Source organism: Dendropsophus ebraccatus, chromosome 5, assembly GCF_027789765.1.
Source record: "Dendropsophus ebraccatus isolate aDenEbr1 chromosome 5, aDenEbr1.pat, whole genome shotgun sequence".
Classification (NCBI taxonomy): domain Eukaryota; kingdom Metazoa; phylum Chordata; class Amphibia; order Anura; family Hylidae; genus Dendropsophus; species Dendropsophus ebraccatus.
Genome location: NC_091458.1, coordinates 34,957,555 through 34,983,060, shown reverse-complemented (window position 1 = coordinate 34,983,060; position 25,506 = coordinate 34,957,555). Strand labels below are relative to the sequence as shown.

Here is a 25,506-nt window from a genome sequence, read left to right as displayed (position 1 = left end):
ATTAACTGAAGAAGAATGGGAGAACATTTTAGTGAGTGGGGGAAGGGCATCTATTAGTAAAAATCATCAGTTAATACAAACTAAGATTATTAATAGGTTACACTTCCCTTCAGCTATTATACAGAAAATGGGTAGAGAGATGATGCCTCATGCCCAAGATGTGGCTTAAGAGGGGCGAGATATTTACATGTGCTTTTGAACTGTACTAAAATACGGCCCTTTTGGGAGGGAATAGCCACCTTCATAAGGCTGGATATAGGGATTTCTTTCCCGTTTAATGCTTTGTATACTATTCTGGGATGTACGTTACAACTTAGATTGGGGGCTCCGCTGATATCCAAGCTTTTGTTCATAGGGAGACTGTTGATCTTATGTGACTGGTTGTCAGCGGCCCCCCCGCCTATAGAACATTGGAGGGCAGAGGTACTGAAAGTAAAAAACTTTGAAAGTGTATACTCCTGAGACAAGAAGAATGGCATCAAGGTCCACATTATGATCTGGGGCCGATGACCCACTGGTGAGGAGGCTTAGACTTTTTTTTTTTCTTTTTTTCTCTCTTTCTTCTCCTCCTTCTCCTCGGGAATTAGGTTAGGGGGAGGGTGGGATATAGAGTGGGGGATAAGGGTAGGGCTTTATTTTCTGTATTTTGTACTGTAAATTGGATTTGTTATTCAAGATGTATTTTGATGTAATAAATAAAAATCTTTATAATCAATAAAAAAAAAATAGTGTGAGGGATATAGGATAGGCTGAATTCCCAGCTAGAGTGTCCTGTACACAGGAACAGGAAATCTATGCCAGTATGTACATCAGACAAGAAGTTGAGCTGAAGACAACATAGCAGACAGCTTAATTTACCAATATATGAAAATAATTTACATCTTTGGACAACCCCAACAAGAGTCATGCTTCTACATGGTTAAGTAAGAGAAACTTATATTTATAATCATTGGTATAGCTAATGATGTATAGCCCATGGAGCCTGAGTACTGATTAACCTGGAGTACTTAAGTGTCCCTTTTGGCTAGCGAGAGGGTACCCGATAGAGTTCAATAGAAAATCGCTTTGATAATGAGCCCCCCTCCAAAAAGAAATAAATCATTAGCAGCATTAGGCATTCACTAAGCCTTGTTTCCTCAGGCAAGTGGGATTCAGTTGAATGTAATTTGTAAGGCTTTGAGCTTTTAGAGTTCCTTAACTTTTTTTTTTTTTTTTTTTTTTTAAATCAAAGAGCGCCGACTCATAAAAAGTTGCAGGAGCTGTCTCCAGTAATCAGAAGAAACATGAGCAGCCGAGATGAATGAGCAGGAAGGCCTTTCTATTCTGTGTACTCATCTTTTGGAAAGGGTTCGGGGACAAGTATCGCCCTTTTGTAGTGTTGATTAGAAGTATAGTTAAAGAGAGTCATACAAATCTGCAATTAACTGTACTATTCTTCTCCGTCGGCCGCCATTGTCTAAAATTACAGGCAGAGGAATTATTACAGAATTCCTGATGCTAATTGGCTTTTTGAGTTGAAGAACATGCAAGCTTGAGCAATTCAAGTGTTATCGAATTACCTTCCATTTGGGAAATCATGTTAGTGTAGAAGAGAATTGCAAGTGGTATTTAACCATGTTTTTTTTTTTTTTGTTAACACCTTACTGCCCATGGGAAAGGCCAAATATAAGTCTAAAAGTACAGGTGTTCTAGAGTGGAGTCTATGTGGGGTTTTAGAGTATGGGGTTATAGGTTCATCTGTATCTGGGCAATCTATAATGTATATACTTTTTATATACTTTTTTACTTTATTATACTTTTTATACACTTTTTATATGTGGTCAGCAGCCACTTACAGAGCCTATTACACGGCTCAACGATGATATGTTGTGGCCCGGGTTGTGTGCTAGTTGTTGTGTGCCGCTGGTGGGCTATAGTGTTTGGGGGCAACTTGTGGTGGCCAGGAGGGGTAATACCCACCCCCGGACACCAGTGGCGGATTAAATGTACCCTGGGCCCCGGGCTGTCCACCCAACCTGGGCCCCCCCCCCCCCCCAGTCAATTCGCCCACATTATAATCTGCTACTGCGCCTCCCCCCCCCACTGTCCCCAATAAACACTGCCTGCCTGCCTCCCCTCCCTGCTGGCCCCAATAAACATAATGTTTGGTCCCTTGCTGCTACCCCCAGTAAGCATTGCCCACCCCACCTCCACTGCCCCCAATAAACATATCGCCACCTCACCTGGTCCCCTGATGTTGCCCCCCCCAAGGTCACAGCAGCACAGAGGATGTCAGGAGAGGAGGGTGCTGATCTTATAGGAGAGGTCCAAGCAGCAGAGAGGATGTCAGGAGAAGAGGGTGCTGATCTTATAGGAGAGGTCCGAGCAGCACAGAGGATGTCAGGAGAGGAGGGTGCTGATCTATAGGGGAGGTCCCAGCAGCACAGAGGATGTCAGGAGAGGAGGGTGCTAATCCTATAGGAGATAGTCCCCCTTTATAGATGGTCTCCCTCTTTCCCCCCTTATAGATGGTCCCCCTCTTCCCTCTCCCCCCTTATAGCTGGTCCTCCTTTTCCCCCTTATAGCTGGTCCCCCTCTTTCCCCCTTATAGATGGTCCCCCTCTTTCCCCCCTTATAGATGGTCCCCCTCTTTCCCCCCTTATAGATGGTCCCCCTCTTTCCCCCCTTATAGATGGCCCCCCTGTTTCCCCTCTTATAGATGGTCCCCCTCTTTCCCCCTTATAGATGATCCCCCTGTTTCCCCCCTTATAGATGGTCCCCCTCTTTCCCCCCTTATAGATGGTCCCCCTCTTTCCCCTCTTATAGATGGTCCCCCTCTTTCCCCCTTATAGATGATCCCCCTGTTTCCCCCCTTATAGATGGTCCCCCTCTTTCCCCCCCTTATAGATGGTCCCCCTCTTTCCCCCCTTATAGATGGTCCCCCTCTTTCCCCCCTTATAGATGGTCCCCCTCTTTCCCCCCTTATAGATGGTCCCCCTCTTTCCCCTCTTATAGATGGTACCCCTCTTTCCCCCTTATAGATGGTCCCCCTCTTTCCCCCCTTATAGATGGTCCCCCTCTTTCCCCCCTTATAGATGGTCCCCCTCTTTCCCCCCTTATAGATGGTCCCCCTCTTTCCCCCCTTATAGCTGGTCCCCCTCCCCTTCCCTTATAGATGGTCCCCCTCTTTCCCCCTCTATAGATTGTCCCCCTCTTTCCCCCCGTATAGATGGTCCCCCTCTTTCCCCCCTTATAGATGGTCCCCCCTCTTTCCCCCCTTATAGATGGTCCCCCTCTTTCCCCCCTTATAGATGGTCCCCCTCTTTCCCCCCTTATAGATGGTCCCCCTCTTTCCCCCCTTATAGATGGTCCCCCTCTTTCCCCCTTATAGATGGTCCCCCTCCGTCTGCAGTCTCCGGCAGATGCGCGGCTGCCGGGGGTGTCCCGTCCTCTCCCCGGCAGCGCGCGCATCACACAGCTCCTAGTGCCGCCTGGGCCCTGACTTCCGGTACGTGCGCTCCCAGTACCGGAAGTCAGGGCCCCAGGCGGCACTAGGAGCTGTGAGATGCGCGCGCTGCCGGGGAGAGGACGGGACACCCCCGGCAGCCGCGCATCAGCCGGAGGCTCTTGTGACCGCAAGCGAAACAATGCTTGCGGTCACAAGAGTGCAGTGGCGAGGGGGCCTCCCGGGCGGCATTATAATGTGGGCGGCAAGGCATGGGCCCCCCCGGAGCCTCGGGCCCCAGGCGGCCGCGCAAACCGCCTAGATTATAATCCGCCATTGCCGGACACATGGGCACCAGGCCTTGGGAGAACTGGTGTGAGGTACCACTGCAGGTGCAAAGATGACAGAGTCCAGCACAGGACTTGAACTTTACTGAAAAACAGCTTCAGTACAATACACAATACACAGAAACAAGTGTAGATAGACTTTAGAGGTAGACGGTCTGGAGATAGTTGGAAGAAGGAAAAGTCTTCCTCTTTTGTTGTCTTCCCCACTTGGCCCAGGCTGTCATGATGACTTCATCTGGTCACCACTCATCTCCACAGAATCCGACGGACACACATCCTAGGCTCTGCACTTTTATAACACCACCTACCCACATCTCTATCAGCTGGCCACCTATAGTGCCCCAAATGGTAATATAGCCCATGCAGTATTAGTTACTTTAATAGTACCACTTAATAGTGCCCCATACAGAAGTTACCCCATAATAGTGCCCCCACACAGTAGTTGCCACCTGTGTAGTCCCCCTATTATAGATGGCCCTTTCTGTGTATCCCCCTTTTGTTAATGGGCCCCTCCTGTGTAGTTCCCTATTATAGGTAGGCCTCCTCTTGTGTTGTCCCCCTATTATAGATAGGCCCCTCCTATGTAGCCCCCCTATTATAGATGGGCCTCCTCCTGTCTAGTCCCCCTATTATAGATGGGCCTCCTCCTGTGTAGTCCCCCTATTATAGATAGGCCTCCTCTTGTGTAGTCCCCCTATTATAGATAGGCCTACTTCTGTGTAGTCCCACTATTATAGATAGGCCCCTCCTATGTAGTCCCTCTATTATAGATGGGCCTCCTTCTGTCTAGTCCCCCTATTATAGATGGGCCTCCTCCTGTGTAGTCCCCCTATTATAGATAGGCCTCCTCTTGTGTAGTCCCCCTATTATAGATAGGCCCCTCATGTGTAGTCCCCCTATTATAGATAGGCCTCCTCCTGTGTAGTCCCACTATTATAGATAGGCCCCTCCTATGTAGTCCTCCTATTATAGATGGCCCTCCTCCTGTCTAGTCCCCCTATTATAGATGGGCCTCCTCCTGTCTAGTCCCCCTATTTATAGATAGGCCTCCTGTGTAGTCGCCCTATTATAGATAGGCCCCTCCTTTGTAGTTGCTCAATTATAGATGGGCCCTCTTGTGTGTAGTCCCCCTAATATAGTTAAGCCACCTCCTACGTAGTCCCCCTAATATAGATGGCCCCCTCTATAGTTTGTTTTTCAAAAACAACCTACTCCTCTCTGACCCCTCCTCCCCCCGAGGCAGTATTCTGCATCCCCTCCATCCCCTCCCCCACTGGAAAAACAAAAGAACTTCAACTCACCTATCCACTCCCAAGCGCACCATCTTACTTGGCCCATTCTCCTTTTATCTTTTGACACAGGCAGCAGCGTGGTGCAGATACACTGCCTGCGCTGGAGGTCCCTGCAGTCTTGATCATTCATCTGCGTGTGTGCGTCTTAAAGGCACATACACTCAGATAAATGACTGCTGCAGGCTGCAGGGACCTCCGGCACATTCATTGTCTCTTTACCACGCTGCTGCCTGTGCCAGAAGATGACAGGAGAACAGAAAACGCAAGAGGGGGCGCTGGGGGGCGGACAGGTGAGTTAAAGGCCTCCCCCCCCAAGCTGGTTAAACATTCAGAGATAGCCTAAAAATGTGTGGGGCTTGGGTCCCGGACATTTATGCCTAGTGACGCCCCTGAGTAACTCTCTGGTGCCTCCCTTCTTAAAGCCATCCACTATCTTATGACTATTAGGACATCCAATGTATACATACAATATGTGTATACGTATACGCATACAAAGACGTCATTTGGAACCAGCGAGCGTACGCATATAATAATATTTACACCATGCAGTAAAAAGTTGATCTTGAATAGATTTACAAAGTGGTAGTTCCAGTAAATCATTCATGTGATGACATTGTCGACAAGTAGTTGTTTAAAGGGAGAAAAGTTCAGCAACAATTACGCCACGTACTGTATGAACGCCGTGTGCTGTGGTATGGTTATTGTAATGTTGAAAGGTTTATGCTAATGTTTCCATTAGTAGCGTTTGATGTGTGTGAGATAAGGCCGAATAACAAACCGAAGGAAACTGCTCAGTGTGCCATACTGTAAACCAGAGAAGATTGAGTCACAACTTGGCCGGAGGCTCGGCTGAGAGGTTCTGCCACCCGTTTGGATAAATCTCAGTAGTAAATGTTGTCAATCGAGTAGTAAATGTCTGTTTGTAGGTTTTATAGCACAATGATGGATGGTGTTAGTATAAGACGTGATCCTTTGTTTTTGTTGTAAGACTTCTAAGGTTGACCTTATGTAAATGCTGAGCTGAAGATGGTCGGGACTTCACCTGTTCTGTATTCTAGCAGTGGGGTCAGCTTCACACTGTTTTCAATCCTTAAAATCCCCAAAAAAAGAACATTTTAAACATGTTTTTATTTATAACCCCCAGGATTGTGCCTTGAAAGGGGTTGTCAGAGACTACTGTTTTTAATAGGTATTCACTGGCTCCTGGCACAACGTACAAACAACTGATTTTATCATAGGAAGACAACCCTGGCCAGACATGGCCGTTATTAAAAGAGTATTCTAATATTAGAAAATCGCCCCAAGATATCAAACTTAGTAGTACAGTGTTATCACAAATAGTCCTGGTGTCAGCATGTTTTTGCTTTGTTTAACCCTGATAGGAAATTGAAAATAAAAGAAGTACACAATGTGGTATTGTCTCAGCAGATCCCCGGCCCCACCTTCTTTTCTAAGACAACGAATCACCCTCTGCTTTCTCAGGAGGCTTAGCTGGCTGGAGGGATGTCATCCCTTCTCACCAGCCCCTACAGCCTACATCACCATCTCCCTGTCACATACACCTATATGTCTTTATTAGAAAATTTAGGGAAGAATGAGGTGTGAAGGATTATTATTATTATTATTATTATTATTATTATATAAGCGCCCTTAGTTCCAGAGCGCTATACAAGCTATAGGGGGTTAACGAACAGGAACATTACAAGATCAAAACACATTGAAAGCAAATGGCCTACGAATATATGAGGAGAGAGGACCCTTCCAATGCGGACTTACAATCTATAAGGTACGGGAAGAGAAACAGGAGGTAAAGTGCAGCCAGTAAAGTGTGATACAGAATTGTTATAGGTTGTAGCCTAGTTTGAAGATATGGGTTTTAAGGTTTCTTTTAAAGGACTGGATGATGGATGAGAGCCGGATGTGTCGGGGTAGGGAGTTCCAGAGTATGGCTGAGCCTCGGGCAAAGTCTTGGAGGCAGTTGTGTGAGGTACAAACAAGGGGGAGCACAAAAGGAGGTCATTACAGGATCAGAGGTTGAGTGAGGGACATTAGCGGGATATCAGGTCAGAGATGTACGGAGGGGACAGGTTGTGGACAGCCATGTATGTCATGGTCAACAATTTAAAATGAATACATTGGACAATGGGAAGCCAGTGAATGAAATTTCAGTCATATGAAAATGAAGTTATCCACTAGATTCTAAGTCTCCATGCTGCCATCTGGTAGATATTACCTATTGTGTTTATTTACCAGATCACCGGGTACCATTTACGTCTTCATTAATCCATCAACATGTCTGATAGAAGGATCTTAGCCGTGAACGGCTGCCAGTCCTCCGACCGGTCTGCTGATGGAATGAACCTGACGTTACATACACTGTGTGGTTTTGTGTATTTACTTTTTCAGGAATGTGAACATCCCTTGGTTACACCTGGTCCGCAAATGTGGTTTGACCAACAGAAGATCGAGCTAAGTCTGAACCAGAGTATTGTTGCTGCTTTTATTCCTGTGTGTTCTTACATGAACTCTTGGTTACTAATGTTCTCAAGAGGTTCTTATATTGCTCAGTGTGTATCCTTGGCATCGTCTTATAATTTTTATATTAGTACATTTAATTTTTTTTTAATTTCATACTCTAATGAGTCTCTTTTTATATAGACCTCCAAATTTCTGCATCAGGCCACACATCCATAGTTACATAAAATTATGGTTGCCTGCAGCCACCACTAGGGGAGGCTCCAATGCTTACTGCATACAGACTTCTAATTGGAGATAGTATAAATCAGCCTCTCTATTGATGACCGAGGCCCTATGTGTTAAGAGAAAACATGCAGAAAATCATCTGAACAGCCCGACAAACAAAAATGTTATTGCCATAGGAGCACATGTTTAGAATTGCCTGCGCCCACCGTATCCCCTGACCACTAAAACTTGTTATACAACAAAATAAACTTAAAGTGATTGTCCATGACAACCTCTCTTTATTTTATCACCTCTCAAGAAAACAGGTCATAAAAGTATATTAGGTGGAAAACTGGCCTCTGTGACCCCTACTGTTCCCAGGAACTAATCCCAATTCTCATTTAAAGAGCAGGAGAATTATATACTGTTACTCTCCATAGGGAAAGTAAATGTACAGCTAAACGGTCATTTTTAAAAGGTAAAATATGTCATAGGGAAATTGTTAAAAATGGTGCTCAAAGATTTACCTTCACTTTAAGACTTTAAAGCGTACCTGTTGTTTAAGGTAACTTTACAAGCTTTCCTGTTTTTGCCTAGGAGGAGAAGCATTATTTCTGGCCATTATGTAACTTGTATATGGTATTTTTCACCATATTTCCACTCTGCAGGTTCCATCTCAAATTTCCAATTGTCCCTAGGCAAATAAGTGTAGACAGACCCCTGTGATGTCTCCCATACACTGTGCATACACAGAAGCCTTCTGGGTATGACCAGTATAGGCATTCTAAGAAGTAGCAGCTTAGTGGACATTACAGAGCAGTAATGAACAGTCTAAGCTCTGAATCAAACCCTGGAGTTTGTATTACATACAGTTGGCACTTGTGTAGTCTCTTTGCAGTCTATGTGTGTTAACCTGTCTATCTCATCTCTCTGAACTCTCTAACTTTCTGATATGTCAGTGAGCTGCTAGATTTCTGTCTTGTAAGCACAGGATCGAATTGAGCTGTTTTTTTTCTGATTAGAAACTTAGATGCTTGATTAGAGGAGAAATAAGTACTTTTCTCTGATCAGATAAATTACAGTATCTAATTCTTTTGCTTGTACTGTGGACACTGTTGAATAAAGGTCCCCCTACACCTTATACTTCTGTTAGCCGTACACGCCGCTTGCAGCTGGTTCAGCCGCCGTGTGAGGTGTATGGGGCTCTAATGACCGACTACCAACAGCTGATATTAGTAGAGATAGGGTTTTAGTGTGATGGAAAATCACAGACTGACTCCTCTGTTCTGGGAGAGATTAGCTGCAGCCAGAGCTCTCTGGCTGCAGCTTAAAGTGACTGTACCACCAGGCCCAGGCAGAAGCACTGGAGGCGGCCGACCCACCCCCAGTGGGAAGAAACCCCAGCCCCTCCATGACGTGACTCCATTAGAATCAATGGAACCCTATCATAGAGGGGCTAGGGTTTCCTCCCACTAAAGGTGGGTTGGCCCGCCTCCAGTGCTTCAGCCTGGGCCTGGTGGTACAGTCACTTTAATCCCTCCCTCCCCATGCCAAAAGTTCCTGTGTATGGAAAGCATAGGGACTGAATGGAAGGGATAACTTACGGTTCAATGATTGTTCAGCAGTAAGTTATTGAAAGTTGTTGAAATGATGGTGACCATTTAAGATCTAAGGCTTTGTTCACATATACATCTATGGTATACAGTATGTCAGTAATATTCAATGAAGTACAAATCTCATGTATGTCTCTGACCGCAAGACTGCCCTAGAATACCCAATGTAAGAGGATCAAAAAACTTTCTGAAGAGATTTACATATTTAATATGGTAGTGCTACTATAATGATGGCACAAAGCTGGTGATAGCAGATGCCAGTTGTGCCAGTGTGATCCATTTGCTCTGACATATTGTGCGATGTAGTAAAAGTTCAATCTCGGCACTCACAATAACTGCTTCATAATTTTATTGCAGAAAATTTCATATTCATCACAAGTACAACAGGACGTGTCGGCGTTAGCCTTTTTCAGCTGAAACAGGTTAACGCCGAAACGTCCTGTTGTACTTGTGATTAATATGAAATTTTCTGCAATAAAATTATGAAGCATTTATGGTGAGTGCCGAGATTGAACTTTTACACTACTTTTAAAGTACGTGCACCACCCATAGACACAGTAGTGTGGTCCAAAGACTTTTTTCTATATTGTGCGGCGTAGCCCTAGCCTTGATTTCCATACTGTACAGTCTTCTACATTTGGAATCGTTCCCTCCTTTTCACCTATGCCCTCGCTATCACCAAGTATTTAGTCTCTGTTATGTCTGCATTGTAAATATGTTGTCTGGCTTGTGTTAGCGTAGTCCCATGCCCAGTATAAAGGTCACCTAGTCAATGCTCTGGTAATTCTGAAATAATTGTCTGATTTGTGGCTCTTTAAAGTCGTTTCTGCGTGATGACTAATATCAAACAGAACGTTAGTCAGCTTCGCCTAATTGGCTTGTGACCTCTTCCAGTAAAAAAAATTCTGGTTGCTGGGTTGTATTTCAGGAAATATTTATTTCTTTATAGCAATTAGCTTTCTATTGTCATCCGCTGACATTCTAGACCGATGCCGACATCAAAAAGAAAGAGCGAGGACGGGAATAAAACGTTGAAAAATAATAAAATAATCTCACATCACGTACGACTCATTAGAAATAACCAATTTTAAGACATTTCTGACAGCATTTTATAGAAATTGAATGAATTTTATTTTTCGCAGATTTATGTTTTATACAAATACACGTTTATTTTTCGCTCAAACTTTCGCACCCTTATATAGCCATACAATGTCCAATCATACTTTTTATCAAATAACGTCACCATAAATGATACTGCCCCATATTTCCTGGACTACACTGTTTTTAAATGTCCAAAGGAAGCTTTCATTCATTGTTCAAATAATACCGCCATGCAGTGCCGAAATAGTGAAGACGTTAGCAGTAACGTCCTTGTTGGTTTAGTCATGACTGCACTCAACCAGGGTTCTACATAATGAAACATACTGTAGTCTGTATATAGTCTATATATGCCACTATATAGCAGTAACCATTGTAGAGCCCCTGGAAATATACCCCTACATGACACTACAAAGCGTAGTATACCCCTACATGACCTTCATACAACTTTAAAACAAACAGGGGGAGATTTATCAAACATGGTGTAAAGTGAAACTGGCTCAGTTGCCTCCAGTAACCAATCAGATTCCACCTTTCATTTTCCAAACAGTCTGTGAGGAATGAAAGGTGGAATCTGATTGGTTGCTAGGGGCAACTGAGCCAGTTTCACTTTACACCATGTTTGATAAATCTCCCCCAATGTGTTTATTAAAAAAAAAAAGGAGGATATGCAAAGCAGCTGTCTGGTACCAGCATTGGGAGGCAGGGTGCTGGCTGGCTGTGATGTTAGACCAAAGGCGTAATGTTCCTCCTTGAGGAGATGCCAAAGAGCTGATTTGCATATCTTTCTTCCCAGAATTCTCACTGAGGCATGAATTGCCTAAAGGTCCCCTCAAAGGGATACTCCTGCAATTTTTTTTCTTTCAAATCAACTGGTGTCAGAAAGTGCCAGAGATTTGCAATTTACTTCTATTTCAAAATCTCCAATCTTCCAGTACTAATCAGCCGCCGTATGTCCTGCAGGAAAAGTTGTATTCTTTCTAGTCTGACGCAGTGCTCTCTGCTGCCACCTCTGTCTGTGACATGAATCGTTCAAAGCAATAGCAAATCCCCATAGAAAAACCTCTCCTCTCCAGACTGAAGAGACTACCCCTTCCTACAGGAGATCCAGCAGCTCATGAGTAATGGAAAAACTGTAGATTTTTAAGTAAATTTAGAAATCTCTGGCACCAGTTGATTTGACAGATTTTTATTCCCACTGGAGTACCCCTTTAAAAAATTTTATATGCCACTTAGACATGCTGTAAGAATCCCATCAGCCAGGGCTTCACTGCGTTCAAACTATAAGAGTCAGAACCTGGATACATTATGGTGTAGCTATAACAGTCTTGAGGATATTATGTATGGAAACATTTCTTTTTCCCATGATATAAAATAAACACATAGTGGAAAAAAACACTACCCATTAAGTGGTTAATCATACTTTATTTTCGTAATATATTATATCATTCAATATTTTCCAGGCAGGGCTAGGGTGAGCAATACTTTGTATTATTGTAAGGATCGGAGATACAGTGATTCCTGCAGTTGACTGCACAGCTGGGACCACACATGATCTTTCCTTCAGGATATTTCAGTACTTTGCCTGTCAACAAATTATACTCTTTTACGTGGATTTACAACAGCGCACTACAGTGGCATAACAGAGGTCTCCTGGCAAAATCCATCTGTTTACATAACGCATGGAAACGAAAAAAGTTTCCCCATACAAGTAAAACACAGAGAACAAAATTAGCACTGAACAAGTTCAAATGATCAAAAGAACGCAAATGTATGTGAAACTTTATCACAGGATCCGCCGGAGCTGTGGATTTTAAAGGCTGAAATGTTGAAAGAATGATTATGGTCTAGACTTGTTATAACAGGAAACAGAAGAAAATCGCTCAAGTCAAACATTAAAAACAACAGCGTATGAGGCCACCGTATTTACATCTTCAATGATGCTTGTAGAATTAAAGGGGGTTCCCCACCAAATACATTTATCACATATCCATCTTAAGGTCTTTATGGAGTGAACCATGTCGCCATGTCTGATTGGCTTTTGTAGGCCCAGGCACTCTCTTTTTTTACAAAATGGACTAGACACTCTAATTTTTTATAGACAAGACTAGAAAGGGTGTCCCATGACCCATCTTGCAAAGCAGCCCCCCATCGCTTGAGCCAGATGGTGATTGAATAGAGAAGTTCTCTCCATTCTCTTCTATTGGCGTTATGGAATCAACTGAGCAAATGTGCATGGCAACCTGTCCGTTCATTCTGGGCCAAGATGGCCAAACCGGAATCCTGAAAACAAACAACCTGAACAATGTATGAATCCAGCCTTGTAGATTACAGCCATGACCACTTTAGGGCAACATTTGTAAAAATTGATATATTCAAGGAGGTTTTGAGATTTTAAGGGAACTGATCACATTGATATGACATCCCAATCTGTATACCATGGTATAGAGACGGAGGAGCTTAACAGATTAATATATAGCTTTGAGGAAAATAACTTATTTATTCATGAAAATCTCATGTTCATTCTAGACTAAGTCAAGTGGGTGGTCCTACTTAGTGATTGACAGCTCTCTCTACCTGCATTTAAGTCTGGAAGAAGAAAATCCAAGGGCACTCACCATTGGTGAGTACCCTTGGATTTTCTTCTTTCACAAATCAATAAATTCTTTGGACTAATGCTATTCTGAGAGTGTGCACCACCAAGTCAGATGTACCTCCAAAGACTGGGGCTTATTGAGTATCGCCTTACCAGTGTGTGTGGCTATATTAGTGCTGACTCCTATATTTCATCTATGTTATTCTCTCTACCTGCATACTTATATACAGATGCCTACTACTGAGTAGGACCGCCCTCTTGACTACATAGGCAAAATGAGCAGACATTTAGGTTACTAAATGGCACATTGTACTTCAGCTGCTTGGCCTTTTGTTTTCTGGGAGATAAGCCACTGTGAGAGGGGGTCTGGCAGCGGCTTGGTCCACCCTTCCTCCTGTAAAAACACATGCATTCCTTAGCAGCTAAGTGTGCATTTAGATGGGGCAATTAGGTTAAGTTAATGGCAGCACATGCATCCTCCCTCTTCTTCTTCACAGCATGAATTTTTCGTAGACAAGGAGGAAGACAGCGACTCTATAGGGCTTTTTAAATGGGGCAGTTATCATTGTAACAGGCCAATTATTTCTCCATGTAAAAGACCAAGCGATCAGCTGATCTAGGATTGTGTATGCTATGCTAAAAATTATTCCCATTCAAGCGTACATCTGCCTGTGTAAACGGATGATGTGCTGACAATGATAAATGACTAAGTGGATATTTTCATCTGTATTTTCAAAAAAAAGGATGAAAAATGGATGAAATAACTGATGTATTTGTGTGCATCTGTTTTGATCCGTTTTTAAATTATATATATAAAAAAAAACGGATCAAAAAATGGATCAAAACGCATTCTTTTTTTAACACACACAAAAACAGGGTTGACCATGTGTTTGTGTATGCTAAAAAAAACTGGTGCATTTTGATCCATTTTTTAATGATGGAAGTCAGTGGAAAGACAGATGCATACAAGTACATCAGTTTCTTTATCCATTTTTCATCCATTTTTTGCAAAAAAAAAAAATTGGATGAAAAAGCGAACTGCAAAAAACACAGTGAGAACCCTGCCTAACCTGCTGATAGTTTCCCTGTAAAGGGAAACTATCAGCAGGTTGGATGCTTATATGTCAAAATAGAGCACAGGGCGCTGAGGATGAAGGATTGTTGCTCTTGGCATCTGGGATTAAGAGGATCCTAAGAGGATATATTGTGGTATTTCCTTTATTCACACCTGTTACTGATGTATAAAAATAAAAAGTAATTGTAGTAACAAAAAAATAAAAATTCTAATAATTTAATTCTCTGCATTGTTTTTAAAGGCTACAAGGGAATCTCTAACAAATCACTGCACTAACCTTGGAGACTCTCTTGGAAAGGAAAACGACATTGCCTTAATCATCGATGGGCAGACCCTGAAGTACGCGCTCTCGTTTGAAGTCCGCCAGTGCTTCTTAGACTTGGCGCTCTCTTGTAAGGCTGTCATCTGTTGCAGGTACAGAATATGTATATTTCATTTTCATAAGAGCCACCATAATCTTGGAGTAGTTATGTCTGGAATCGGAGCTGTAAAACCAATAGCGGATCTTGTTAAATAGTTTTTTTGGGGAAATGTATAGCACAGAAAGACTTAACGGCCAGATCAATATGGAGAAGAAAGCGTTTACCTGGAGCTTTATATTATGAGCAAAACAGAAACGTTAGATAATCTGAGCTGGAAAACTACAAGGTAACCAGATGTTGATTTCTTTTATATTTCCCTTAGCATTTCTATATAAGACGTTTAAGGAATGGTTCTATTCTTGACAACTAAGACGCTAATTTTTTTCTTTATTTCTTTATTTATTTTTATAAATCTTTATTTAAATATTTTATCCTTACTTACATTTCAAGGCAAGAAAAATGCCATATCACAATATATTACAACAAAATTACCTCTCCCTTCCACCCTCCCTCCCCCCCCCCAAAAAAAATAAAAATAAATAATAAATAAAATAAGTATATATATTTTTCTTTAAAACTACTTATTAAATTATTTATTTTGAAGTTTGAACAATAAATTTGCTAAACAGGTCAATGACATTTAGGCTATGTTCACAGAACGTTTTTCTTTTTGTAGTATTTTTGGACAGCGGCCATTTTGAGGAAAATACAGCTGTATTTTAATAATTATGGCCTTCATTATCAAAATACACCTGTATTTTTGCCTCAGAATGAGGGCGGGCCAAACATACGGCCAAAATAGGAACATTGGGGGAGATTTATCAAACATGGTGTAAAGTGAAACTGGCTCAGTTGCCCCTAGCAACCAATCAGATTCCACCTTTCATTCCTCACAGACTCTTTGAAAAATGAAAGGAGCAATCTGATTGGTTGCTAGGGGCAACTGAGCCAGTTTCACTTTACACCATGTTTGATAAATCTCCCCCCATAGTGTGAGCATAGCCTTAAAGTGTCACTGTCGTTATAACTTTCTAAATCAACAGTAGATGTGAAATAAAGCAAGTTTGCAATATACATTCATTTTTGTTGTTATCATGCTGTAAAACAAAGCTGAACTTACCAGAAATCCAGGTCCAGTCTCCTGAAGGCAGATTTTCTGACTTGTGCTGGTTGAAAAAAAAAGCTTTGTGGAATAGCACCCTTACAGTGATGCCCATTTTTTATTGTCATACTACTTAAAAAAAAAAAAAAACATAAAAAAATACAGTGGTGCCACTCTTAAACCAAAGCAAATTTCCCCATAAGAAATCATAGAAATGCAGACAATTGGTTCCACACCCCAAAAATAATGATTTATTATTCTGAATAACATGTAAAACAGATGAAACAAACATTCAGAAACAGCAGAATATGTGATATAAGTTACTGTACAGTAATGGAGAGGATAGGAAACACAAGGGCTGACAGAGACTGCGGGGAGCATGAAGGAATGAGCAGGGCAGATGTGGGCACAGTATAGCAGCACTCTCTGTCCGGGGGTTACAGCTATAGAGAGATTACCCCCTACAGTCCTGTCCCCTGATGTGAGCCCCAGCCTGAAGTGGATCTGCTATAATTTGGAAGGTGAGGGAGACTTCCTGGGTCAGAGTACAGTGCTGTAGACCCCACTATGCAGACCATGCCCCTCCTCCACTCGCGCTCCCCCCCCAGTTGCAGGAGCTCTTAAACCAAAACGCTCTTAAACCAAGTTACTCTTAAACCAAGGTACCACTGTATATATAAAAAATATATATATATATTATAAAAATATAAAAAAAAGTTAAATTTCCTTATTCTGAACTCTTTTTCTTTTAATTATTATTCTATTAATTCTGTTAATTTGTGAAGCTGACCCTTTGTAAATTGCAGGTTTAGACCTGCATAGTTGCTCATTTCTTCAGCAATACAGTACTTACTCCAACATCCCAGGGAAAGCATCACCAGATAATGTCTTACTATTTAAATGGAGCCCTCACTATAAAATTATTTGGTGTTGTCAAAGATTATATATTGAATCATATCTCTGTAAAGCTAGTGTTTATTACCCATTGATGGCTATGGTCCTGTCTTATGTGTTTGGGATATGTGTGGACCCTGTAGCTCTGGGGGCGTATGGCTTTGTTACCGATGTCCTTGCAGCATCATACATTACCTGGCTGCAGGGCTTGTCCTTCGCTCCGTTCATCGGCTGATCGTTCTCTCTATTTCACCGAACGATAATCGGCCGAATCGGGCAAAATGGGGCCGATCCGGCCGATTATCGTTACTGTGGAATAGGGCCCTAAGAGTCAGTGATAATAGATTGGGTAGAAGATGATTGGGTAGAAGACGATCAGCTGTGATCAACTCTTTGGCTGATCTTTTTCTTGATTTTACGGTAGTCTTTTAAACATGTTTTAAAATTATCAGCTGTCGGCCGCACATCACTACGTTTATTTTTATGGCTGATGACACTGTAAAAATAATAATTTATACTTACCTCTTCTGTTGTCTTGCTGCCTTTTGCCAGTGTTCCCTACTCACTGCTGACTCTTCTGGCCCAGTCTTTTTAGTGACAGATCGCTCAGTAAATCACTGGCTGCAGCGCTGTCCTGTTTTGGCCAGTGATTGGTTGAGCAGCTTGTGGCTTAGGAGGCAGGGACAGAAGAGTCAGCGGTGTGCAGGGAACACCAGAAAAGGCTGGAGGTCAATGGGGGAGAACAGGTAAGTATAAACTTTTTAATTTTTCATGGAAAAATGTTTTATCCAACATGCACAATGATCGCTGATCATGGTCTTTCAACATGTGATTTGTACGGCGACTACTAACGCCACTAACTTGAATGGGTCGCCTAAACAATCCAAGGATCGTTCTGGCGGCCCCTCCCGCTGCTTCCCACGGCCCCTCCCTCCCAATGCAATAGCATAGGCAGCAAGCGGGGAATGAGGGGGAAGTGAGCGCTGAACTCACAGGTCAGCACTCGCTTCCTCCAGATTATTGTGAGGTGTAATACTGCTTAAGTCTCCCTACTGTATATACAGTTATCTGCTGAAAACCAAAATTGCACAGCAAGATGTCTGCCCTTCTAATCATGTGACAAAACAGAATAAAAATATACAACCAAAATATAAAAACTGATTATAAAACAAGAATATATTTTCATATATTTTACATTCCCTTTAAGACAATGTGAAGAAGGAAGCAGACACCTGCAGCAGCCAAAATACAGACATTTACTGTGTAATGTTAGAGTTTTAAGTAAACAGATATTCTGCTCAGAAATGGTTCTCACCAGAGCTCTAAGTGTCCTCGCAGAATATCACATTTTTATTATTTTGATCACCTTGTACCAATATACACAACACATTCTCAGCTGAAATTCACTTGAAGTTTTTTCTGCTTTAATTATTATTACCACTACCTGTCTCATGCATATCTGTCAAGAGGAAATTAAGAAAATAACCCTTGTGCTGCGGTCTGGCTTTTGTTCTGCTAACTTTTGCCAGACTTTGATAATCACAAGTGCCAGATACATTTCTGAAAGTTGCGCTCTTGTTTACTCAGCAATTTCGAGTAATTTAGTCCAGCACATAAGACCTGAGTTTGGTGCCTAGGATAGCACTGTAAGTAAATCCAATAACTGGGGGTTTTATCCCTCTTATGTTTAAATTTATACTTTTTAAGTGAATTTTAGCAATCTTCAAACTTTCCCATAGAAAAATTTGGCCTACTCCTACTATTTCCATGAACCTTAACTATGTCCATGTACACTGTATGCAATCGGTGAAAACATTCTTTTCTCTGTAATATAAGTCTTTCAACAATGACCACTTTCTAAAAAAATTATATATATATATATATATATATATATATATATATATAGGCTGGGTTCACACACTGTATACTTCAGGCAGTATTTGGTCCTCAAGTCAGGTCCTCATAGCAACCAAAACCAGGAGTGGATTGAAAACACAGAAAGGCTCTGTTCACACAATGTTGAAATTGAGTGGATGGCCGTCATATAACGGTAAATAACTGCCATCATTTCAATATAACAGCCGTTGTTTTAAAATAACAGCAAAAATTTGCCATTAAATGACGGCCATCCACTCAATTACAACATTATGTGAACATAGTCTTTCTGTGTTTTCAATCCACTCCTGGTTTTGGTTGCTATACAGCCTCACAAATACAGCCTCAAATATACATAGTGTGAACCCAGCTATATACTGTATATTTATATGTGTATATATATATATATATATATATATATATTTATTTTATTTATTTATTTTTTTCTGAAGTTCTGCAAAAATATTTTATGTTTTAATATATTTATGTTTATTTTCAAGGAATTAAAATTCAAAAGTCTCTTCCTTTAATTGATGAGGACACTGATAGTACAGCTGCCCTGTATTTTCCTTTACTAATGACAACACTGGTAGTACTGCTTCTCTGTCTCTTCCATTAATTGATAAGGGCACTGATAGTACTGCTGCCCTGTCCTGTTCATTAATTGATGAAGACTCTGATAGTACTGCTTCCCTGTTCCTTTCATTAATTGATAAGTACACTGACAGTACTGCTCCCCTGTCTCTTCCATTAATTGATAAGGACACTGACAGTACTGCTTCCCTGTCTCTTCCATTAATTGATAAGGACACTGACAGTAGGGATATCTGGCTAGTCCTGTGTTTTAAGACTCTTAAATGAGGCTCCACAGGCTTTTTTTTTTTTTTTTACATATTCATGTTTCCCAGAGAGCAATGCACCTAGGATTTTACTGCATTGAGCGCTTTAACTAGCAGCCGGCAGTGTTATCTTTGGCTGGTTCTCTTACAGTCTGTAAAGTGGCGTAATTAAGGGATCTGGGAGTCTTTAATTCATCCATGCACCCCCTGCTGTCCCAGTTCCATTTTTTGTGGTGTTTCCATCACTTTCTGAGATTTTAAGGTGCACCAGACACCCTCCCCTCTGTCTCCCATTGACTTTAACGGGGTTCATTACTAGAATCAAGCCCGAGGCATTAGAAAATACTCAATTCGAGTAACAAGCATTCAAGCATTATGCTACTCACTCATCTCTAGTCAACATATATTGTGATATATCAGCACTATAGCACTATATTCTAAAATATTCCTATGTTCATAAAAAAAAAAAATTTGCACAGCCTTGCGAAATGTATACAGCGTATTTTAGTCAAGGCAACACTTGCTGAATAGAAATTTAAAAAGGGAATATGTAAGGAATTGGCCCTCTGTGTTGCCCTTAATTTGTAGATGTAATTATCATTCTGATTTGCTTTGCACTAATGGTCATCGTGTTAATTGCTTGTATAGTCCACAGTTAGGAGCATTTATGGATTTGCATAAATCATATCGTACTAATTTCCATATGATTAGTAGAAATAGACTTATGAGAGCTGGCGACCTAATAAGTAATGCTTAGCCTAAACCGTGACAGCTTCTGGTGTCTGTACAGAGTGCGATAAAAGCAGTAGCGGCACACTGTAAATACCATTCAAGGGGAAGGTTTTTCCTGTTGAACTACAGAGGTGTTTGCATTATTTAATTACTCCTTTATTAGTGGAAACTCTCAAAGTGCTGTAATCGAGAAAGTTAGCCGTATACAGAAGATCCATATATTATGGCACCTCAGAGAGCTGCTTCAAATGGCAGCTACCACTATGACACGACTTTGTATCTTATAATTGTATAACCATTTATATAGGCAATTCATTCTAGCAAAGGGTTGTCCTGAATAACAATGCTAGGGTATCTTTTCTTACAACTCCATATTGTGCCGTTCTTTCATTATTCCTTCGAGAGACCTATAAATAAATTGATAACCAGGTTTTACTAGAGATGATTGAGCACAAAAATACATAGAAAGGTAGAAGATTGTCGGCAGAAAAAGACCACCTGGTCCAACTAGTCTGTCCCTTTTAATATTTCCTTTCTTATTATCTCAGGATAGATAGGTTTAAATTCAGTTATTGTAAATTTAACCACCACATCTGCTGGACGTTTGTTCCTAGCATCTACTACTCTTTCAGAAAAGTAATATTTTCTTGTGTTGTTTCTGATCTTTCCCCCAACTAACCTCTCACTGTGTCCCCTTGTACATGAGTTCATTTTTTTTTATTATAAACACTTCCCTCCTGAACCTTTTTTAGTTTTGTAACATATATAAAGGTCATGTCCCCCCTGTCCTTTCTTTCCTCCAGACTATACAGATACAAACTCTTAATTCTTTCCTGGATATGTTTTATGCCTCACAACCTCCTCCATTTTTGTAGCCCATATTTGGAACCTTTTTATTTTATCAGTATTTTTTTTGTAGGTGAGGTCTCCAGGTCGCAAGTGCTTGTAACTCAAGTCAAGAGTGGGGGTACCTAGTTAATCTGAAATTGACTATCCAGCCCCCAGGGGGTTAAGTTACCCCCTGGGGGCCAGACTTTGCTCTGTTGGTGGTGAGGGCGGGAGTATACTTACCACTCCACTGTTCTATTTCTCTTCACTATCAACGCTCAGCTCATCAGCAGCTAAAGCAGGATGCTGCCATAGCCGTTGGCGATTAGCTTCTGCAGTGGTATCCCGCCTCAGACAATGATTGGCTGAGCAGCGATAGTGAAGACAGAAAAAACAGAGGAGAGGTAAGTATACTTTCCCCGCTCTGCCCCCCTCTATGCTGTTTAAAGTGTACCTGTCACAATGACCCCTTCCAGATCACCAGCGAGATCCTCTCCTTACTCAGAAGGTCCGGCCTCCATAATGCATCCACGGAGATCAGACCTTCCGAATTAGGAGTGGACCTTGGGGGCTGATCCAGAAGGCCTGATTGTGACAGGTACACTTTGCATTATGCATTTTAACAGCCTTAAAGCTTGTGTAAAGGGCCTTTCAACAAGCCTTTTGTTAACAAGCCTTGGAGCAAAATGCAGTATTCACTTGAGCATCAAGTACTTTTAAGTACCTCAATACTCAATCGAGTACTATACTTGTTACAGTGTGCTCGCTCGGCTCTTGGTTTTACCATTCTCATTGTCAATGAGTATCCATGTACCGTATTTTCCGGCGTATAAGACAGCTTTTTAACCCCCAAAAATCTTCTTAGAAGTTGGGGGTCGTCTTATTCACCGGGTATAGTCGTCCCATACGGTGGGGGGGCTCAAAAATGGCCCAATCCCCACCATATAGGGCGACCATTATAAAAAAATAAATAAACATTTAACCCACCTGGAGCCGTTCCCAGCATCGGCGCGCCTCCCGTACCGTTTCCGGCACAGGCAGTGTGTCATCCACTACCTGCGGCAGAGACTGAGATTGCAGAACCTCTCCCGGGCAACTGAGCGTCTCATCAGAGAGGCTCGGAGACACTTGGCTGCCGGGAGAGCTTCGGGAGAATGAGAGAGGCACCGGAAGTTCCCGAAGCCTCTCTCATTCTCCTGAAGCTCTCCCGGCAGCCGAGCATCCCCCAACCTCTCCGACGAGATGCTCGGCTGGCCGAGAGAGGTTCAGGGATCTCCGGCGCAGGTAGTGTACATCACGCTGCCTGCGCCGGGAATATTACGGGAGGCGCGCCGATGCCGGGAACGGGCCCCAAGTGCGTTAAATGTTTTTTTTTAGCTGCAGTTAACCCCTGCCTGACCGCAGGGGTGATCATTTTCCACCGTATAAGGCGAACCTCTGACAATGTTCTTAAAAGTCAGGTGTCTTCTTATACGCCCAGTCGCCTTATACGCCAGAAAATACTGTATTTTGTTACTGTCCAATAAGTGCATGTAGGGACACACTCCATTGACAAGGGGAATGGTAACACCCAATTGTCAATTTATTCATTCATTTCCATGTGAGATAACTCAATGACTTTAGGTGAAACTTAATGGTAAGTTTTAACTAAAACAGATATATCAGAAAGTCCAGTGATTTCCTTTAACCCCTAGACGACCCAGGACGTAGAGTTACGTCATAGAAGTCTGTCACCAGACTACCCTGGACGTAACTGTCCAGCGGAGCGCGCTTCATAGCAGGTGGGGGCCGGCAATCAGCAGCCGGCACCTCACCGTTAATGACACGCTGCAGCGATCGCGCTGCCGCATGTCATTAACCCCTTAAACGCCGCGATCGCGCCACGGCCGCGGTGTTTAAGTGTAAGTGACAGCGGGAGTCCCCTGTCACTTACCGATCGGGACCCGGGGGTCCCGATCGTTAAAACGGACCGCCGGAGGTCTCTTACCTTCCTCCGTGCGGTCCGATCGGCGCTCTGGTCACTGAGCCTGCACAGGCAGGCTCAATGAGCAGATCGGTGATAACACTGATCAATGCTATGCCTATGGCATAGCAATGATCAGTGTATTAAATCAAAGTATTGAATGTAAAAGTCCCCCAAAGGGACTTTAAATATGTAAAAAAAAAAAAAAGTTAAAAACACTAATACACTGCCCCAAATCCCCTCCCCCAATAAAAGTCTAAATCAGTGCTTCTCAAACTGTGAAGCGGGCCTCACCAGTGAGGCGCCCCCAAGTTGTTGGTGAGGCCCAGCTGGGGAGCCAGTTTTCACAAAGTAACTATGATCTGCACAGTCCTTTTGCTGTTTGCAGAAATCTCCATTTTAACAACATTATTAATTTTTTTTGTACTTAATTTATTAGTATAGAGCTTCAGTAGACAGGTGAAAGGCCCCAGCATTATCTCAGCTTTTAAATGGACTATCACCACAAATAGTGAGGCCCAGGCACCCTCTTGGTCAGTCTGGTGAGGCCCAGGCATTGCCTTGGTCTGTTGGGTGGGGCTCCAGTAGAAAAAGTTTGAGAAGCTCTGGTCTAAATCACCCCCTTCCCATTATATAAATAAAACATATAAAAATAAATAAAAAAATAAACATATAATATACCGAGCGTGCGTAATTGTCCAATCTATTAAAATATAACAAGCGTCATTGCAAACTGTGAACGGCGTACACAAAAAGAGGGGAAAAAGTGCGCAGATGAACGATTTTATGTTACATTATATATATAAAAAAATTAATAAGTGATCAAAACGTCCGATCTTCACAAATATGGTATTAATAAAAACTAGAGATCATGGCGGAAAAAATGACATCCCATACAGCCCCATAGGTAAAAAAATAAAACCGTTATAAACGTCACAATAGGGCCATTTTATTAATAATTAATTGCCAAAAAAAAAAGGATTTCATAAAAAAAATATGTATATAACATTAGAGAATCTGTGTATCCTGCATATGGTTGTATTTGAACTGACCTATAGAATAATAGTGTCATGTCGCTGTTACCATATAGTGCATTACGTAGACACAGGAACCCCCCGAAAGTTACCATATTGCATTCTTTTTTACGATTTCACTTATTTATATCTTTATAAATAATATATTTGGGGTTCCATCATACATGTTATGGTAAAATGAAAGACGCCATTACAAAGTACAACTATTCCTGTAAAAAACAACCCCTTACATGGCCTTGTAGATAGAAAACTGAAAGTGCTAGAGCTCTTAGAAGGGGAGGTGGGAAAAACGAAAGTGCAAAGATCAAAATTTGCGCGGTCCACTGGGTCAATTTGGGCCTGGTCCTCAAAGGGTTAATAATGAACAGGCTTTATTACACACTTTTCCAGGTTCTTCAACTTGAGTTTACCCAGTCTTTGAGGAGACATATCAAAAGTTTTTGTCAGTTGTGGTCTAAGCGTTCAGACCAAAACCAATCAGGGGAATGAGCCGGGAGAAGAATGCGCTCAGTACGTTCTTTCCTTGGTCTGTGTCACATGACTGAGAGGGCCACATAATGTAAGTTGTTCTCTATTCTGGATCATTGAGGAGATCCCTATTTGGACATTAAACTGGATTTTTCTTTGTTAGTCAACCCATTGAAAAAGCAGAAATAGCATATGTTAAAGCATATGATGGGATTGAGGATTCAGCATCATTGTGTCGGCCCTATGTGTAGTGTGCGGGTTCACCTTTATTAAACCTTGCAGAACATACTAGAAAAATGTTTATATTGCAATTACCTATTAGAATGTAATTATCACAATTACTTACTCTAATTTGGGGGAGTGACTCTATAATTGTTATGCAGGGCAGGCTGGGGAATGTTATTTCCCTATGGTGGCCAAAGGTGAATGGCTTTATGGAACTTTTAAGTGCACACAAATATAATTCAGTCATAGAAATGATTGTAGAAACAGCATGTGTGGACATAAAACAAAAAGAGAGATATTCTTTCCCCCTTAATGAGGTTCATTTAGCTTTACGGGGCAGTAACCTTCTATTGATGTTTGATGGTTATAATCATTCCTTCTTTGCTATAGAAATCATCTGACCGTGCACCATGTCTTCCTGTGAGCTAATGGTGGGCTTGTGCTAATACTTAGCAGCATATCTGAGAATGAATATGGGACATAGCAAAAGCCAATGATTGTTCCATTAGTATCCAGCATGCTATGTTCAAAGGGGTTGTCTAACAATGTATTTTATTGTGAAATGTGCCCTGGCTGGGCGAAAGAGATAAAAACATTTACTCACCTACCATGATCCCTAGTTGTTGTTGCCTAGTGCAGGGGACCAAGTATTGCTAGAATAGCAGCCGTTGGTGATTGTGGGCATGTTTAAAAAACATTTTAAAGCCCCCTTAAAAAGGATATACCACCAGGTACGTCCTCTATAACCTGTCACAGGGATAGAACGGCGCCGTCACGGGGAAGCCGATGCCGTGGTCCGTCTTTCGATCCACAGCACGCTTCCCCTGTACGGCGCCATTCTTTCCGCGGTTACTGGCCGGTGCTCAAGCACTGGAGGTAGGCCGGCCCGCCCCCAGTGGGAGGGAATTCCCTCCCCTCTAATACGTGGCTCCGTTAGAATCCCTAGAGGCCACTAGTGAATGATATTTACCCCTTAACACTATAGATAACCGGGGTGTTACCATTAAATATGCACTGAAATAACCCTATTTGTACCGATTTTTTTGTTTGTTTGTTT

At 42.0% G+C, this 25,506-nt stretch overlaps 1 protein-coding gene across 3 annotated transcripts in view; it reads left to right on the top strand.

The window, feature by feature from the left end:
• The window catches only part of ATP8A2 (ATPase phospholipid transporting 8A2), a 476,575-nt gene that overhangs the window by 163,888 nt on the left and 287,181 nt on the right, over window positions 1-25,506 (top strand). For all 3 annotated transcript variants that reach the window (XM_069969843.1, XM_069969844.1, XM_069969845.1), the window contains one exon: window positions 14,369-14,541. In XM_069969843.1, coding sequence (XP_069825944.1) covers window positions 14,369-14,541 — 173 coding nt within the window. The remainder of the gene's footprint in view (window positions 1-14,368; window positions 14,542-25,506) is intronic.